The sequence below is a fragment of the Coregonus clupeaformis genome, chromosome 6 (assembly GCF_020615455.1).
Source record: "Coregonus clupeaformis isolate EN_2021a chromosome 6, ASM2061545v1, whole genome shotgun sequence".
NCBI lineage: Eukaryota > Metazoa > Chordata > Actinopteri > Salmoniformes > Salmonidae > Coregonus > Coregonus clupeaformis.
Genome location: NC_059197.1, coordinates 23670665 through 23688724, shown reverse-complemented (window position 1 = coordinate 23688724; position 18060 = coordinate 23670665). Strand labels below are relative to the sequence as shown.

Genomic DNA, 18060 nt, shown 5'->3' with positions numbered 1-18060 from the left:
TCCATCTGTCATCCCTCTTCAGGGACTTCACTGGCACTCTGATGACAGTCCAGACCTCAGGATGCTACAGTAGCTATAGGAGGACGGGCTCATTGTAATGGCTGGAATGGAATTAATGGAACTGAGTTAAACACATGGTTTCCATATGTTTGATGTGTTTGATACTGTTCCATTTATTCCATTCCAGCCATTACAATGAGCCCGTACTCTTATAGTTCCTCCCATCAGCCTCCTCTGCTGTACACCCCTAGAGTGAAAACCAACTACAAAGGCACTGAGAATATTGCTAACTGCAATTCCACCGTGTTCAAAATGATTTCTGTTAAAGAAAAAGATACAAAGAGATGAGTGAATGGGAGAATGCAAAATGTAGGTGAAATCTTTACTTCCTTATTGAGTGAATAGAAACCCCATCGTTTAATTTGTGTCCAGTAGGTTCAGAGATAGAAATGTACAGCTTTGAAGCAAATTATAATGAGCTATCCTCAATTACATTTAACAGACTTTGTGGGGATTATAAAAGGGGGAGATGGAGAGAGAGAATAAGAGCCAGAGTGAGTAATAGTGGATATTGTATTTTCATGCCAATAGGCCTATATGCAATGGCATGCAATGGCATTGAGGACTAGCTAATAAACATAATAATATGACAAATAACGCTCGAATTTTTCAGGCCCTTAGCAGAATTGTTTTGGGAAACGTCCTGATTGTCAAACAGTTGATAGACCTTGTCATAATATGAATTACCATATACTTACAACACCAAGAAAACTGTCCTAAAGAAAAATCCCTTTAAACACAATTGTCTATCTGACTCCACCAATTCAATCTAAACCCTGTTACTGGGGATTCGCCAAAGGAATTCTAATTGGGAACAAAAAAGGCAAATACAATTGTATGTCTAAATTCACCTCAGAGATTATGTGAAGCATTAAAACTCAAACACCCACGCATGGTGAGATCATGCAGAACTTTGTATAATTTACTCTCATTAACTCTCTGATGCAAAGACATACAAGTGTTCAACCTCTCAACACAACCTATAGCCTACTCTTGAAATCGAAGTAAACGTATAAAAAGTACTAGCCTACATATGTGTCAAGATAGTCAGATACATTGTGGTCCCCGGGTTCTGCATAAGATGCGATGCGCAATGATGAAATAATGACTTCGGTTTTAAAAAGATAGAAAATTCATAAAATGCCTCCCCCTGTTTTAATTCATGACCTAACGTTTGTCAGAAAGAAACAGAAACACAGTTTTTTTATTATAATGACAAAAAGCTTACACAGTATATTAATATTTCAAAGAGTTGGGTGGTGACTTGTGAGACAAATTTGCCGACGGCGTTCCTATTGGTTTAGAGGGAACGTGATGACACAGGAGTTCGGCATAATATTTTATAAAGCTTCTCTGTCCGTGGTGAGCCACTGTGAAAAAGACGACAGTTAACTCCTGATAGGCGACCTCAAGCGTTGGAAACCGAGAGCAACCTCGAGATTACTACTGTACATCATGAGTGAGGTAGGGTACTTTTTTTAAAATGAAAAATTGTAGAATGGAGAGGTATTTACACACGGGCGCAGCTCTTGTATGAATAGCCTAATTCTGAATAAATTGAGATACATTTACCCATCTTTCAATAATCCTCATGCTCCATAGCCGACGGATTGCTACCAACAAATGATGTGATTTATTTACCTTGAATCCACTGATGCTGCGAACAGACATGATTCACGTTTGCAGAATTGGATGCTGCAGCATCAAAGTGCCGCGCGGCAACGCGAGTTTGTTTGGAACTCCGCGGGCGCATGCATCTATACTGTCTGTATTATCCTCAACTCATCCCACCTGCCGTTTACAAAGATTTAAACGGGTTTACGGGTGGACTAAACAACTTTAGCCTACCCTTCATTCATGGGCACTGAGTTGCAATATGACCACGAAACTCTTGTTTATGCCTTTACAATAGATAAGTCCGAAGCCTAATTGTTTTTCGATGAAATATGGCATATAAACGGGAACTGTACCAATTGGAACAGGTTTTAAGTAATTGTTGCATGGACAGGTGAATTCCGGGTGCCTAGAGTATAGTCATTAATTTCCAATCTTAGGCTAATGAGTGTATTGAGAATATCACAGATCAAAATGTCTTATGAATTTTAACTTTTATTAAAATACAATGTCAATGATCCCTCACCATGAATTGCAATGGCCAATATACTATAGCACGCTGTAAACATTTCTTAACCATTTCCTTTAGGAACAAATAACTTAATGACTGCCATTAATATGTTACTTATCATGCATTCGAGAACGAATTATCTTTTCATCTCAATTCATATAAGCTACTGTACTACTGGCAGTCTATATGTTCGGTGATTGGTGAGATTGGTTACTGGCTACTATACACACAATAAAGCTGTAACCAGCACGGTCCTAGGCAACAAGAGCACTGCCAACTTCATAGGGGTTTACAGCTTGGAATGGAAAACTGCTGTTAGGTTTTGGCCTCTGATCCTTGGTCATAGATGTTCTGGCTTGATTCATTTCAAAGTGGTTGGAGGGGGATATTAATAGCCATTTTTTCTGTCACAGCAATAACATTTTTATCAGGCAGGGTCTCAAAAGTTCATTATTGAATATTCGCACATTGGTGGAGGTCACCAAACCCTTTTGCAGCTATGGTGTTAATAGCTTGCCTATACGTGACAATGTTAATATAGTTTCATAAGGCCATAAACTTTGGCACTGCACATTACAGTGTTAAAGGTCCAATGCAGCTGTTTTTATCTCAATATCAAATGATTTCTGGGTAACAATTAAGTACCTTACTGTGATTGTTTTCAATCAAAATGGTCAATAGTGTTGAGCGATTAGTGCTTTCTGAGGTCGGTTCGGTTTCTGCAAAAATAATTACAGTTTTCGATTTCAAAGCATGAAATAGAGCTTTTTTAGTGAGCATTCAATTGCCAAAACATTGAAAATATTCCATTGTCTCTGTCAGGTCCACATTGGGTATACATCAATAGAAAATAGGAAATTACTATGAAATAATAAAATATTTCAGTTGTGTATATTACTTAATCTTTATTTGATTACGTTATTCTTTTTCATTCCTTAAAGTCGTATATAATAATGGGATGCTAATTTCTCCGCCCTAACAATGGGAGTTATTATCCCAAAGGCGGGAAAGCAGGCGACAAATGTAGGTTCAAAATATGCCCATAGAAACTTATTGGGCTTATTTTGGACAGATTTTGGCGAAAATTAACACTCTCGCTTGGCCTCTTCCTCTCTGATCCATCTCCGTCCGAGACTGAAAAACTGACGCAGTGGACTGTGGGATTGTAGTTAATTTCCACGTTTCTGAGCTGAACTAGGTTGAATATTTGCTAACTGAAAACTACAACTCCCCTCAGCCCAGCATCCCACATAGTTTTTGACTTGATTTCTGTCGTGAATGATTTGATTTCTCTAGAGCTCACAAAAAAAAAGCGACCTAAATGGAATTCAAGTAATTGAACAGACGTCGGTCAATTAGTTGTTTAAAAACCGAAGAAAAACCGAAATGTCGGTTAATCACTCAGCACAAATGGTAAAAAATAAACAAAAATAGCTTCTTAGCAAGAGCAATTTCTCAAGCAAGAATTTTGCTAGGACTGTCTGGGAGTGTAGGGGAAAACGGAATACTAGCACAGAGGTTCGAAACTCTCTTTCTTGTTGGTGTATTAACTAATTTACTGCCTGGTGATATCAAAACTCCATCCCACCAAAACAGGCTGAAAACAGCTCTTACACTAAAAGGGCATTATCATAATTTTCACAATTTCACAGTATTATTCCAACCTCATAAATATATATATATATATATATATATATATATATATATATATATATATATATATATACACAGTTGAAGTCGGAAGTTTACATACACCTTAGCCAAATACATTTAAACTCAGTTTTTCACAATTCCTGACATTTAATCCTAGTAAAAATTCCCTGTTTTAGGTCAGTTAGGATCACCACTTCATTTGAAGAATGTGAAATGTCAGAATAATAGTAGAGAGAATAATTTATTTCAGCTTTTATTTCTTTAATCACATTCCCAGTGGGTCAGAAGTTTACATACACTCAATTAGTATTTGGTAGCATTGCCTTTAAATTGTTTAACTTGGGACAAATGTCTCGGGTAGCCTTCCACAAGCTTCCCACAATAGTTGGGTGAATTTTGGCCCATTCCTCCTGACAGAGCTGGTGTAACTGAGTCAGGTTTGTAGGCCTCCTTGCTCGCACACGCTTTTTCAGTTCTGCCCACACATTTTCTATAGGATTGAGGTCAGGGCTTTGTAATGGCCACTCCAATACCTTGACTTTGTTGTCCTTAAGCCATTTTGCCACAACTTTGGAAGTATGCTTGGGGTCATTGTCCATTTGGAAGACCCATTTGCGACCAAGCTTCAACTTCAACAAGACTGATGTCTTGAGATGTTCCTTCAATATATCCACATAATTTTCCTTCCTCATGATGCCATCTATTTTGTGAAGTGCACCAGTCCCTCCTGCAGCAAAGCACCCCCACAGCATGATGCTGCACCCCCGTGCTTCACGGTTGGGATAGTGTTCTTCGGCTTGCAACTCCCCCCTTCTTCCTCCAAACATAACGATGGTCATTATGGCCAAACAGTTCCAATTTTGTTTCATCAGACCAGAAGACATTTCTCCAAAAAGTACGATCTTTGTCCCCATGTGCAGTTGCAAACCGTAGTCTGGCTTTTTTATGGCGGTTTTGGAGCAGTGGCTTCTTCCTTGCTGAGAGGCCTTTCAGGTTATGTCGATATAGGACTCGTTTTACTGTGGATATAGATACTTTTGTACCTGTTTCCTCCAGCATCTTCACAAGGTCCTTTGCTGTTGTTCTGGGATTGATTTGCACTTTTCGCACCAAAGTACGTTCATCTCTAGGAGATAGAACGCGTCTCCTTCCTGAGCGGTATGAAGGCTGCGTGGTCCCATGATGTTTATACTTGCGTACTATTGTTTGTACAGATGAACGTGGTACCTTCAGGCGTTTGGAAATTGCTCCCAAGGCTGATTGCTTTTGATTTTCCCATGATGTCAAGCAAAGAGGCACTGAGTTTGAAGGTAGGCCTTGAAATAGATCCACAGGTACACCTCCAATTGACTCAAATGATGTCAATTAGCCTATCAGAAGCTTCTAATGCCATGACATCATTTTCTGGAATTTTCCAAGCTGTTTAAAGGCACAGTGAACTTAGTGTAGGTAAACTTCTGACCCACTGGAATTGTGATATAGTGAATTATAAGTGAAATAATCTGCCTGTAAACAATTGTTGGAAAAATTACTTGTGTCATGCACAAAGTAGATGTCCTAACCGACTTGCCAAAACTATAGTTTGTTAACAAGAAATTTGTGGAGTGGCTGAAAAACGAGTTTTAATGACTCCAACCTAAGTTTATGTAAACTTCCGACTTCAACTGTATATCACAGGAAAATCACGTTTTTGACTGCACTGGGCCTTTAAGTAATTTGACTGACAGCATGCAATACACATATTTGCTGAGCTAAATGTATAGCCTAATGTTGAATAACCGTGTTGTAATGCCGTTTTCCATGCTTTGTCCACCTATATACTCTTTACATACTGTAATAACCTATAGCCATATCCCATCCAAGTATCTGACATTTTGTTAGTTTGAATTGGGGCACAAGTATTCTGAATTGTCAGAAAGATGTTCAGCTCTCAATTCTGCTGAGAAGTCAGTCACAATTGTGGAAAAATAAAGAGTTAAAGAAGGCTTTTCTGCCACCCAGGGAATTAACAGGCTTACTGTGTTCTTACTTTTACATTCTGTCTTCAGAACATGAGTGACAAGTTAGCAGTTGAGTTTACTCACACATTTAGGCTGGTAGCACACCGACTCTGGGGTAGACTGTAGTGAGGATGACACTGTCACTTTGGGGACATTTTGTGCTGAAAATACCATCTGAGTTGTGGAAGAAACCTGCCGTGCATGTGCACGCACGCCTGTGCCCACCCATGTGTGTGTGCTCGCCCGTGTGTGTGTGTGTGCGTGTTGATTTTGCCTGAGAGCACTGTGGTCCCTGAGGATCTGCATCAGCAGCAGACTGTTAACCTCTCCAGACACTGTGGATCCTCTCTTAAGACACAGGCTAAGGGAGGCTTCCAGCCTAACAATGCCCTGGGACAGGATGCTGCTCCAAGTTAACACGAGAACCAGCAGAGGTTATTCAAGTGCATATTTATTTACAGTCTGGTGCTCTTCATTTCTAATTTCTTATTGTTAGCTTGGTCTCAAAATTTAGATTTGGGAAGGAAATGAAAGGAATTTGCCTCATTGTGCTTAGGCTATAGTTGTTTATCCAGCTTTGTTCACCACAATGAAAATTAAATGTTTATATTACCCTACAGGAATTATAACAGGTGTTGAATTATTGAAAGCTTGCCAGCCCTGACCTACGGGAAATTAAATGTCCCTTGTAAGATATGCAAGGCAACCTGAGCCTCCCATCTCCCGCTGATTCAGAGAAGTGTAATTTCGGTGAGGAGACGTCCGGTGCGGTTAGCGGACAGAATTCAAATAGGTTTTTCTGCTTAGTTGATGTGTTTTGTCAGGCTCATGCAGAGCAGAGTTGTTCTCATTCAAAGTTGGCTGCCTCTCTCCCACCAAGCTTGACATGAAGCCAGTAATTGAAGCAGAGCAGCCAGCACGTTCTGGATGGAATAGCCTAGCACTGGTCAGCAATGCAGCAGAGCAGCCAGCACGTTCTGGATGGAATAGCCTAGCACTGGTCAGCAATGCAGCACTTTGCTTTCTCCCCCTCCTCTCCTCTCCTCCCCTCCCATCGTCCACACGTACTTCCTCTCAGCACATTGTAGAAGTGCACAACTCTGGGCTATTATTTTGACAGCGTGTAAAAGGCTGTCAAAAAATATATTTCTTAGCCAGGCAATTAGTCTAGTGAATCTACTTTTCAGTTATCAGGGATTAAACATTCAGCTGAATAACCTGAATGTCAAAAGCTTTAGACTTGTCAAAATAATGAAATAATGAAAAGACAAGCTGGACTGAAAACTAGCATTCTCAGGGGTGATGGAGGACTAATATTGGGAAATGCTGATATAGCTACTTTCTCGATACTCCCAGTCTTTCCATTACCTAGAACAGGGCTCTCCAACCCTGTTCCTGGAGAGCTACCCTCCTGTAGGTTTTCAGTCCAACCCAAGTTGTAACTAACATGATTCACCTTATCAACCAGCTAATTATTAGAATCAAGTGCGCTAGATTAGGGTTAGAGCGAAAACCTACAGGACGGTAGCTCTCCAGGAACAGGGTTGGAGTCCTGACCTAGAGTAGAGACTATGTGTACTGTAAGTTATTGACACACAAAAAAAACGTTATGGCTTTGTCGGTTGATGGCTGTACAGTTCTTTATGGCTGTACAGTTCTCCACTCCACGTCCCAAAGCCTCAGACACAGGTTTGTGTAGCCGTATGCTGGATATTGAGGATGGCCCTGCACCTTGTGCACCACACAGCCCCACTCAAGCAATTGGCCAATCAATCATACCTGTACATCCGATATTACCTGTTGCTTGGCCTCTGAAAGCATTTTGCTGTCTTTTGTGGCCCCCGTTTTATGATGAAGATAGATACCACCGTCTCCTCGTTTGTGTGTAATAACAAAGCTCTTTTAGAAATAATCCAACATTACTTCAGGGAACATAAACTCTTTACTAGACTCATTTTCTGTCCATTTTGAATCGCATTAAGACATCAATGCACATTTTCCTGTAATCCAATATCATTGCAACATACATGTACAGTAGCACCATGAATCATAGCATCTTACTGTCAAATCAGCAGTGTCAGTGGTCATGGATGTTATCCTCCTGCATGCAGGGTTCCAACTCATTTCCTATTCGGAACAGAACGTTCAAATGAACTGTAGGATATTCTTGGATCTTATTAATCTTACCTCAGCACCTTCCCTCCACATCTTAGTATATGCTTACTAAGATCAAATATGTCTTGTATCACAGTGCTGTAACCTAATGCACCAACACAGACGTGTTGGATGCTGAAGTCAGTGTACAGTATGTGCAGGGAATTGGGTGTGTTCTTATGTGTTTCTTTTCTCACCATTAATTTTTACGACCTGCAACACTTTTGAACAAGTCGGCCCAGCTGTAGAATGGATAGGGAAGTTAATTACGTGACGGTAAATTAGCATAAGCTCAGCCCAGATCCATCCTGCCAGGTCATTACCACATGTTCCAGCTCCTTGGAGTATTAGAGTTCTTAATATCTAAAGAAAGCTACCAATTATTTGGATGACTGCAGTGAGAGACCATATGTTGTGTTCCACTAATTTGCATTTGCCTCTCCTTATTTCCTATTTCAGAGTAAATCCAGGAGTCCTTGGATGTTTATTCATTGAAAAAGCAGTTTAAATCCACTTTAAGGGACGATAGACATTTGACACTTGTCTTGAATAACCCCAAAACATTTAAACTGGGATGACAGAGCTGTCGTGCGATATTCACTACCCCTAAATCTACAGACAATGTGACCAGGACTGAATTTAAGAGATCTTAGCTGGAAGACGTGGCGGGTTTACTAGAATCGATTGGCTTTGCTTGAAAAACAAGTGAATCACTTATATAGGTCCATCTTTAAAAGCATCCTCCCTTGCTGCAGATACTATCAAGTTGCATGATGGCAGACATGTCAAATAGGATCTTTCAGCGAGGAGAAAATGTATTTCAGTCAGTTCATGAACCCATCTAGATACCCGCCTCCCTATCTATTCACCAGACACACTCTCCGTCACTCGCACACCCACACTTCCTATATGACCAAAATAACATTACCCCTTGACTTATTCCACATTTTGTTGTGTTTTTTCTCACCCATCTACACACAATACCCCATAATGACAAAGTGAAAACATGTTTTTGGAAATTTGTGCAAATTTATTGAAAATGAAATACAGAAATATCCAATTTACATAAGTATTCACACCCCTGAGTCAATACTTTGTAGAATCACCTTTGGCAGCGATTACAGCTGTGAGTCTTTCTGGGTAAGTCTCTAAGAGCTTTCCACACCTGGATTCTGCAATATTTGCCCATTATTATTTTCAAAATTCTTCAAGCTCTGTCAAATTTGTTTTTGATCATTGCTAGACAACCATTTTCAGGTCTTGCCATAGATTTTCAAGTAGATTTAAGTCAAACTGTAATTCAGCCACTCATTAACATTTACTGTCTTCTTGGTAAGCAACTCCAGTGTAGATTTGGCCTTGTGTTTTAGGTTATTGACCTGCTGAAAGGTGAATTAATCTCCCAGTGTTTGTTGGAAAGAAGTCTGGACCAGGTTTTCCTCTAAGATTTTGCCTGTGTTTAGCTCCATTCCGTTAATTTTTTATCCAGAAAAACTCCCCAGTCTTTAACGATTATAAGCATACCCATAACATGATGCAGCCACCACTATGCTTGCAAATATGGAGAGTGGTACTCAGTAATGTGTTGTATTTTTATTTATTTTACCTTTATTTAACTAGGCAAGTCAGTTAAGAACAAATTCTTATTTACAATGACGGCCTACACCGGCCAAACCCGGACGATGCTGGGCCAATTGTGCGCCGCCCTATGGGACTCCAAATCACAGCCGGTTGTGATACAGCCTGGAATCAAACCAGGGGGTCTGTAGTGACGCCTCAAGCACTGAGATGCAGTGCCTTAGACCGCTGCGCCACTCGGGAGCCCATTGTATTTGCCCCAAACATAACACTTTGTATAACTGTTTTAAAGTCACCATTTGTCACGCCCTGGCTCTGGGGACTCTTGTATGTTGAGCCAGGGTGTGAGTTTCTATGTTGTGTTCTAGTTTGGTATTTCTATGTTGGCCAGGGTGGTTCCCAATTAGAGACGGCTGTAGCTCGTTGTCTCTGATTGGGAGCCATACTTAGGTAGCCGTTTGGCATTGTTTTGGTGTGGTATCTTGTTCCGTGTATGGTTTGTGTAACCGTAGGACTTCACGTTTCGTATCGTTTGTTGTTTTGTTCGTTGTGTTGTACATTCAATAAATATTATGTACGCATATCACGCTGCGCCTTGGCCCGCTTCTTCTCAGGACGCTCGTGACAGAAGATACCACCTCGACTGGGTCAAGCAGCGTGAGGAGGAGAGAGGTTGGACGTGGGAGCAGAGGAGCGAGAGTCTGGCGAGAGCCATGGAGGCCTGGTCCACGGGGAGGAGAGACGCCCAGAATTTTTTTAGGGGGGGGGGCTCACGCCGTGGACGACGGGGCAGCAGGAGGTCGGGATAAAGTGGTTCAGCGGGTTGGCAAGGGAGGCCGCCAGGTTACGGGAGTCACTGGTCACCAGTGGGAAGGAGAATGTAGAGGCACGGCGAGAGGTACTGGGGTGTGTTGCCAGTCCGGTCCGGCCCGTTCCTGATCCCCGTGTAGGGCCAGTGGTGTGTGTCCCCAGTACAGTCCGGCCCCTTCCTGATCCCCGCGTAGGGCCGGTGGTGTGTGTCCCCAGTACGGCCCGGCCTGTTCCTGCCCCTCGCACCAAGCCAATGGTGCGCGTCGTCAGTCCGGTCCGGCCCATTCCTGCTCCCCGCACCAAGCCTGTAGTGCGCGTCGCCAGCCCGGCCCGGCCCGTTCCTGCTTCCCGCACCAAGTCAGCGGTGCGCATCGTCAGCCTGGTCTGGCCCATTCCTGCTCCCCGTACCAAGCCTGTGGTGCGCGTCGCCAGCCCGGCCCGGCCCGTTCCTGCTCCCCGCACCAAGCCAGTGGTGCGCTTCGTCAGCCCGGTCCGGCCCGTTCCTGCTCCCGCACCAAGCCAGTGGTGCGGCGTCGTCAGCCCGGTTCGGCCCGTTCCTGCTCCCGCGCACCAAGCCAGTGGTGCGCGTCGTCAGTCCGGCACAGCCCGTGCCTGTTCCACCGGTGCCTGGTCGGCACCGGTCAGCTGCTCCACTCCGGAGCTAGAGCAATCCGCTCCACCAGTGTTCAGTCCAGCTCCGGCCAGCAGGGCCAGACCGGACCAGGGGCACTTTGGGGGTTAGAGAGGAGTGGGGGTCATGCCCGGGCCGGATCCGCCGCCGAGGCGGAGTGCCCACCCGGCCCCTCCCCTGTTGTGTTTGGTTGGCGCGGTCGTTGAGCCAGGGTGTGAGTATGTTGAGCCAGGGTGTGAGTTTCTATGTTGTGTTCTAGTTTGGTATTTCTATGTTGGCCAGGGTGGTTCCCAATCAGAGACGGCTGTAGCTCGTTGTCTCTGATTGGGAGCCGTTTGGCATTGTTTTGGTGTGGTATCTTGTTCTGTGTATGGTTTGTGTAACCGTAGGACTTCACGTTTCGTATCGTTTGTTGTTTTGTTCGTTGTGTTGTACATTCAATAAATATTATGTACGCATATCACGCTGCGCCTTGGCCCGCTTCTTCTCAGGACGATCATGACACCATTGGCCTCATGGTGAAATCCCTGAGTGGTTTCTTTCCTCTCCAGCAACTGAGTTAGGAAGGACATCTTTTTTACATGTTTTATTTAATTTAACCTTTATTTAACTATTTAACGGCTTTATCTTTGTAGTGACTGGGTGTATTGATACACCATCCAAAGTGTAATTAATAACTTCACTATGCTAGAAGGGATATTCAATGTCTGTTTATTTGTATTTTTACCCATCTACCAATAGGCATTGCGAGGCATTGGAAAACCTCCCTGGTTTTAGTGGTTAAATCTGTTTGGAATTCACTGCTCGACTAAGGGACCTTACAGATAATTGTATATGTGGGGTGCAGAGATGAGGTAGTCATTTAAAAATAATTTTAAACACTATTATTGCACACAGAGTCCATGCAGCTTATTATGTGACTTGTTAAGCACATTTTTACTCATTAACTTATTTAGGCTTGCCATAACAAAGGGGTTGAGGACTTTTAATGTTTTATTATTTCTAAAAATGTCAAAAAACACAATTCCACTTTGACATTATGGGGTATTGTGTGTAGGCCAGTGACAACAAATCTAAAATGGATTCTTTTAATCCATTTTAAATTCAGGCTGTAACACAACATAATGTGGAAAAAGTCAAGAGGTGTGAATACTTTCTGAAGGCAATGTATGGATAGAATCACAGAGGAGCCATAGAGCATTTCATCTGATTTGGACACATCCCCAATAATTACCAATCCTCCTGATTTCAAACAGTGCTTTTCTGTCCTCCTCTCCCATCTAATTCTGCACTGACATCTTCACACATCATCGCACTCCCATTCCCGAGATTGGATTGCTTTATGCTACTCAAGAGGCCTTGCAGTTGCTCTGGAAGCATCCAGGAGGACTAGCAGCAATCAGATTGGACACTGTAGATCCACTGTTTTATTGTCTTGCAGTTTTCAATTGGTTACTTTCCTGCTACAGTTTGATGTATCGTTTTTAATAACAGGGTGGGGGGGGGTAATATTAATGTACTAAATGGGTCTGTTTGGCTCAGTTAGGGTAGAGACGTTCAGCTGTGATCAGTAAAGCTATTCTTTTGTGTGTGGAAAAGGGAATTTGAGAATAATCATTTGCATTAATCTACCTATATTACCATGAGTTGAGTTAGGACAGAGTATAGGGAAATCAGATTTGGCACAGAGAAATCAGATTTGAACGCACTTTTTCAGATATTCTCTAAACACTTTTCATCCTTTGCACTGTAGTCGATTCAAGTAGGAGACTGCCACTGCTGGAAGCCGAAGGCTTTACCAAGGGTTCAGAAGGCAGTTATTTAATCTTCAAAGCACAGGCTGTATCTTAGGGTACAAATCTGCAAAATGGACCAGGCCAGAGTTAAAGGATAAGCGGCACATCCCAATCTTTCCAGATTGGTTGCCTTCGAGAGACTGGAGGGCTGTCGTTTCTGCCTACTCTAGAATATTAAGCTGCTTTAGGGGATACTTTTGCTGCAGGATTAGGGGACTTTGGTGGTTTGTGTAGAATAGATGCTCTGCTGTTGTATTGTATGGCCTCCCACATTGCCAGACTGATCCTTGGGACAGTGTGTACAACAGGCAGGCAGGGCAAACTGAGGGATCTTCGTTCTCTAATGACACACAGGTTAAATAGGCTTAGCCTGTCCAAATGGCAATGTCCCGCTGCCGGGATAAAGTGCAACCACGCAAGCATAAATCATCACCCTGACCATTATTTTATGGGGAAGCTAAGCAGACCCACCCCCCCCCCCCATGCTGTTATGGCCAAGATTATATTTTCTCTCTGACAGAGAACATTTGTTCCCATATTAAATGAGATGGATTATTATTGTTGAATTGTTGGGTGATGTAACTGACACAGATGGTTAGAATCCTGGAAATGTTTTCCCTTATTCTAAACCTAGCGGCAAACAATATTTGTGTCGTTTTTCAATAATATCTGTTTCTTTCTTCCAAAACATGGAAAGTAAATAGTATATCAACTATCTAGACCTTTATTAACAGGCAAAGAAGATCTAACTGGCTATTTGCTCCAATTAGAAGATCATAAATCACTTGTGTCGGTGTTCAACATTCAACAACCAACATGCTGAGCTTTGAGAGGTTAAGTATTTTCAGGAAAATAAATAGTCCTTGTAATGTGAGTGGTATTTGTTTGATTACTATCGTGCTGCCAGTAAATGTTTCCAGCCCTGCACACAGTTTTATAATAGGCCTCTTCTGCACTGCATCTTGAAGAGGCAATGCCTATTGGTAAATTAAATCAATAAAACAAATGTATGACTTTATTTATTAAGCCTGTTGTTTAGGAGAAATGCATTGGAGGACAATAACACCACTTTGTCCATCGGATGATGGGTGAGACTCAGTCAGCAAGTAGAACATCCCAAGTATGTAAATGTCTCTATCATTGTAATGGAATTTCTATGGGGGTAAATGGTTAGCAGAACACTGAATGAGAATAGCTCAAATTAGCATCCGTGTGGGGGGACTTTGATACTCTTTGTATTGTAACTGCATGAATCCGGAAGCAATGGGTGTGGCTGTTATTACAATGTTATGGTGTCCCAGTCTGTTTTATCCAGACATTAGGTTTCCACAACTTCCCTCTTATAAAAATGTGAGTGCTTTATGTGCGATATTACTTACTGTGAGACCTACAGTTGAAGTCGGAAGTTTACATATACTTAGGTTGGAGTCATTAAAACTCGTTTTTCAACCACTCCACACATTTCTTGTTAACAAACTATAGTTTTGGCAAGTCGGTTAGGACATCTACTTTGTGCATGACACAAGTAATTTTTCCAACAATTGTTTACAGACAGACTATTTCACTTATAATTCACTGTATCACAATTCCAGTGGGTCAGAAGTTTACATACACTAAGTTCACTGTGCCTTTAAACAGCTTGGAAAATTCCAGAAAATGATGTCATGGCTTTAGAAGCTTCTGATAGGCTAATTGACATAATTTGAGTCAATTGGAGGTGTACCTGTGGATGTATTTCAAGGCCTACCTTCAAACTCAGTGCCTCTTGACATCATGGGAAAATCAAAAGAAATCAGCCAAGACCTCAGAAAAAAAATTGTAGACCTCCACAAGTCTGGTTCATCCTTGGGAGCAATTTCCAAACGCCTGAAGGTACCACGTTCATCTGTACAAACAATAGTATGCAAGTATAAACACCATGGGACCGCGCTGCCGTCATACCGCTCAGGAAGGAGACGTGTTCTGTCTCCTAGAGATGAACGTACTTTGGTGCGAAAAGTGCAAATCAATCCCAGAACAACAGCAAAGGACCTTGTGAAGATGCTGGAGGAAACAGGTATAAAGGTATCTATATCCACAGTAAAACGAGTCATATATCGACATAACCTGATTTTGGTCGCTCAGCAAGGAAGAAGCCACTGCTCCAAAACCGCCATAAAAAAGCCAGACTACGGTTTGCAACTGCACATGGGGACAAAGATCGTACTTTTTGGAGAAATGTAGTCTGGTCTGATGAAACAAAAATAGAACTGTTTGGCCATAATGACCATCGATAGGTTTGGAGGAAAAAGGGGGCTGCTTGCAAGCCGAAGAACACCATCCCAACCGTGAAGCACGGGTGGCAGCATCATGCTGTGGGGGTGCTTTGCTGCAGGAGGGACTGGTGCATTTCACAAAATAGATGGATATATTGAAGCAACATCTCAAGACATCAGTCAGGAAGTTAAAGCTTGGTCGCAAATGGGTCTTCCAAATGGACAATGACCCCAAGCATACTTCCAAAGTTAAATAATAATAAAATAATATGCCATTTAGCAGACGCTTTTATCCAAAGCGACTTACAGTCATGCGTGCATACATTTTTTTGTGTATGGGTGGTCCCGGGGATCGAACCCACTACCTTGGCGTTACAAGCGCCGTGCTCTACCAGCTGAGCTACAGAGGACCAAGTTGTGGCAAAATGGCTTAAGGACAATAAAGTCAAGGTATTGGAGTGGCCATCACAAAGCCCTGACCTCAATCCTATAGAAAATGTGTGGGCAGAACTGAAAAAGCGTGTGTGAGCAAGGAGGCCTACAAACCTGACTCAGTTACACCAACTCTGTCAGGAGGAATGGACCAAAATTCACCCAACTTATTGTGGGAAGCTTGTGGAAGGCTACCCAAAACGTTTGACCCAAGTTAAACAATTTAAAGGCAATGCTACCAAATACAAATTGAGTCTATGTAAACTTCTGACCCACTGGGAATGTGATGAAAGAAATAAAAGCTGAAATAAATCATTCACTCTACTATTATTCTGACATTTCACATTCTTAAAATAAAGTGGTGATCCTAACTGACCTAAGACAGGGAATTTTTTACTAGGATAAAATGTCAGGAATTGTGAAAAACTGAGTTTAAATGTATTTGGCTAAGGTGTATGTAAACTTCCGACTTCAACTGTAAATCAACCCAGATGTGAGGAATAACAGGTTTGAAAGGTTTTGACAACAATCGATTGCCTGACTAGTGGGTATCCATCTGACAATATGAAACATTGCAGAATGAAAACAGCTATCATTGTCACGATCGTTGAGAGACGGGTCGGACCAAGGTGCAGCGTGAAAAGCGTACATGTTTATTACCTCAATAAACATACAACAAAACAAGAAACAAAGGGCTATACACATACAAGCCTAACAGGAACAAGATCCCACAACTAAGGTAGGCAACATGGCTACCTAAGTATGATCCCCAATCAGAGACAACGAGCGACAGCTGCCTCTGATTGGGAATCACACCCGGCCAAACATAGATAGATCAACCTAGTTCTACAACATAGAAATACACTAACATAGATCTCAACAGAAAACTCACACCCTGACCCAACCAACAAGAGTTCTCTCGATCAGGGCGTGACAATCATAAATGTAAATGTGTAACGGGATGGTGTGGTAAATTATCTGAGCTCGACTGGTAATAACTCTGATGAGGGAGCACAGCTTGAGCTCCAGACCGGCCTTCCCCTCAGAAGATTTAGTTCCTTCCCTAAATCTACTGGCAATTTGCCACCAATATCAGGGTAGCACAGCAATTAGGTATAGAGCTGGAAACTGCAGCACAGACTAGGGTGAATGTTGGTGTCTACTATGGTTGTGGAATATGTGATGCAATCGCGCTGTTTTTCTTGAGGGTCATTGGCCTCTCATCTCCCCTAAAACTACCTGTAGGCAAGGTTACTGAGATGAAACAGAAAGTTGCGTGAGACGTCTCCAAACGGTCGTGGGTACAGTCTCAGCCAGCCTGGTTGGGTGACTAGAGCTGTTGTATTATTGATGGCATTTTCAACTCCCATTACTGGCTAAATGGAGCAACACTGGTGTGCTCATTTCTAAACTCACTCAAGTGGAAGAGAAATCTGCTGCCCAGACTGAAATTATGTCTCTCTGGATGAATTAGCGATAGACGTAGATCGAGTAAAGACACAGGCTACGATGTGGTTGGAGATTTGAGGCGTTTCCCATGGTGTTGGTCCAGGGGACTGCCTTACAGGTGGCCATAAATAATCTCTTCTGCTGACAGTCAACATCTGTCATTCAATCTCTCTCAACTCTTAATTAATTTGGGAGTTACCCGTCTCTTGGATGCACACAGAAGAGATCCCTTTAGTGATTTTGATTGCATCAGACTTGGTATGTTCTCTGACTTTGAACTCCCAAGATTAGTATTCTGTGGCCAATTCTACTTGAAGTGTGCATTTGGAGAAAATACTTTGACAAACCGTATCTTGGGAGCGTAATGCTCACCATATGGAGACAAGTGAATTCTTCCAAAAAGCAGAATAACTCACTCCACCATTTAGATTAACAGATGTGAAATTAGAGTCTCAGAAGTGATGATATGATTTGCGTCAGGGAAATCCAAGGACATTAGATCCTTAGAACAGCTTTGTCGCTTGTCTTCGGCAAGGTCCATTCTAACCTTTCCTGCAAGCCCGCTCTGACATGGGCATTTCTCAAAGTGACTATGTCAGAATCCCGCCTTGGATTAACAGACCGTCTGACCCAGGAGCCTGATAACGTCCTCTCTGGATATCACAGAAATGGCACAAAACTTCCTAGGCATTATTTTGTAGGTAGCCGCATAGTCCTATGAGACAAAGGTTCTTTAAGGTTTGGATTGAACACTAATGCAAGCTGTATACCTTGGGAACAGTACAGACTTATCATTAGTCAAAGGAAGTGATGGGAGTGAAACGTTTTCAATTTTCTCAGTACAGCTCAACACGCTTTAATGTTTGACAAACTGTCACTTCCCCTTGTGCATTATAAAGCCCCTCAGTAATTGTGATCTGTCAGAACGCTATACATACAAAGTAGATTGTCAAACATCAAACAGCCATTACCTGTCTAGATTTATAACCAGTCATTGTATGGAAAGTTGATGATCGGTTTTGTTATAGTGGCCCAAACAACCTCATGGCTTGTTTCAAGAGCCCTGCTGAACTGAACTTCCACGGTAGTTGCCACTCTGAGTTTGTACAGTAGGCTT

At 42.3% G+C, this 18060-nt stretch overlaps 1 protein-coding gene across 1 annotated transcript in view; it reads left to right on the top strand.

Annotated features, from left to right (window-relative positions):
* Window positions 1–1403: 1403 nt before the first annotated feature.
* pcp4b (Purkinje cell protein 4b) overlaps window positions 1404–18060 on the top strand; it is a 47759-nt gene continuing 31102 nt past the window's right edge. The window contains exon 1 of the mRNA XM_041878945.2: window positions 1404–1524. Within this exon, the coding sequence (XP_041734879.1) occupies window positions 1516–1524 (9 nt within the window). The 5' untranslated portion in view covers window positions 1404–1515. The remainder of the gene's footprint in view (window positions 1525–18060) is intronic.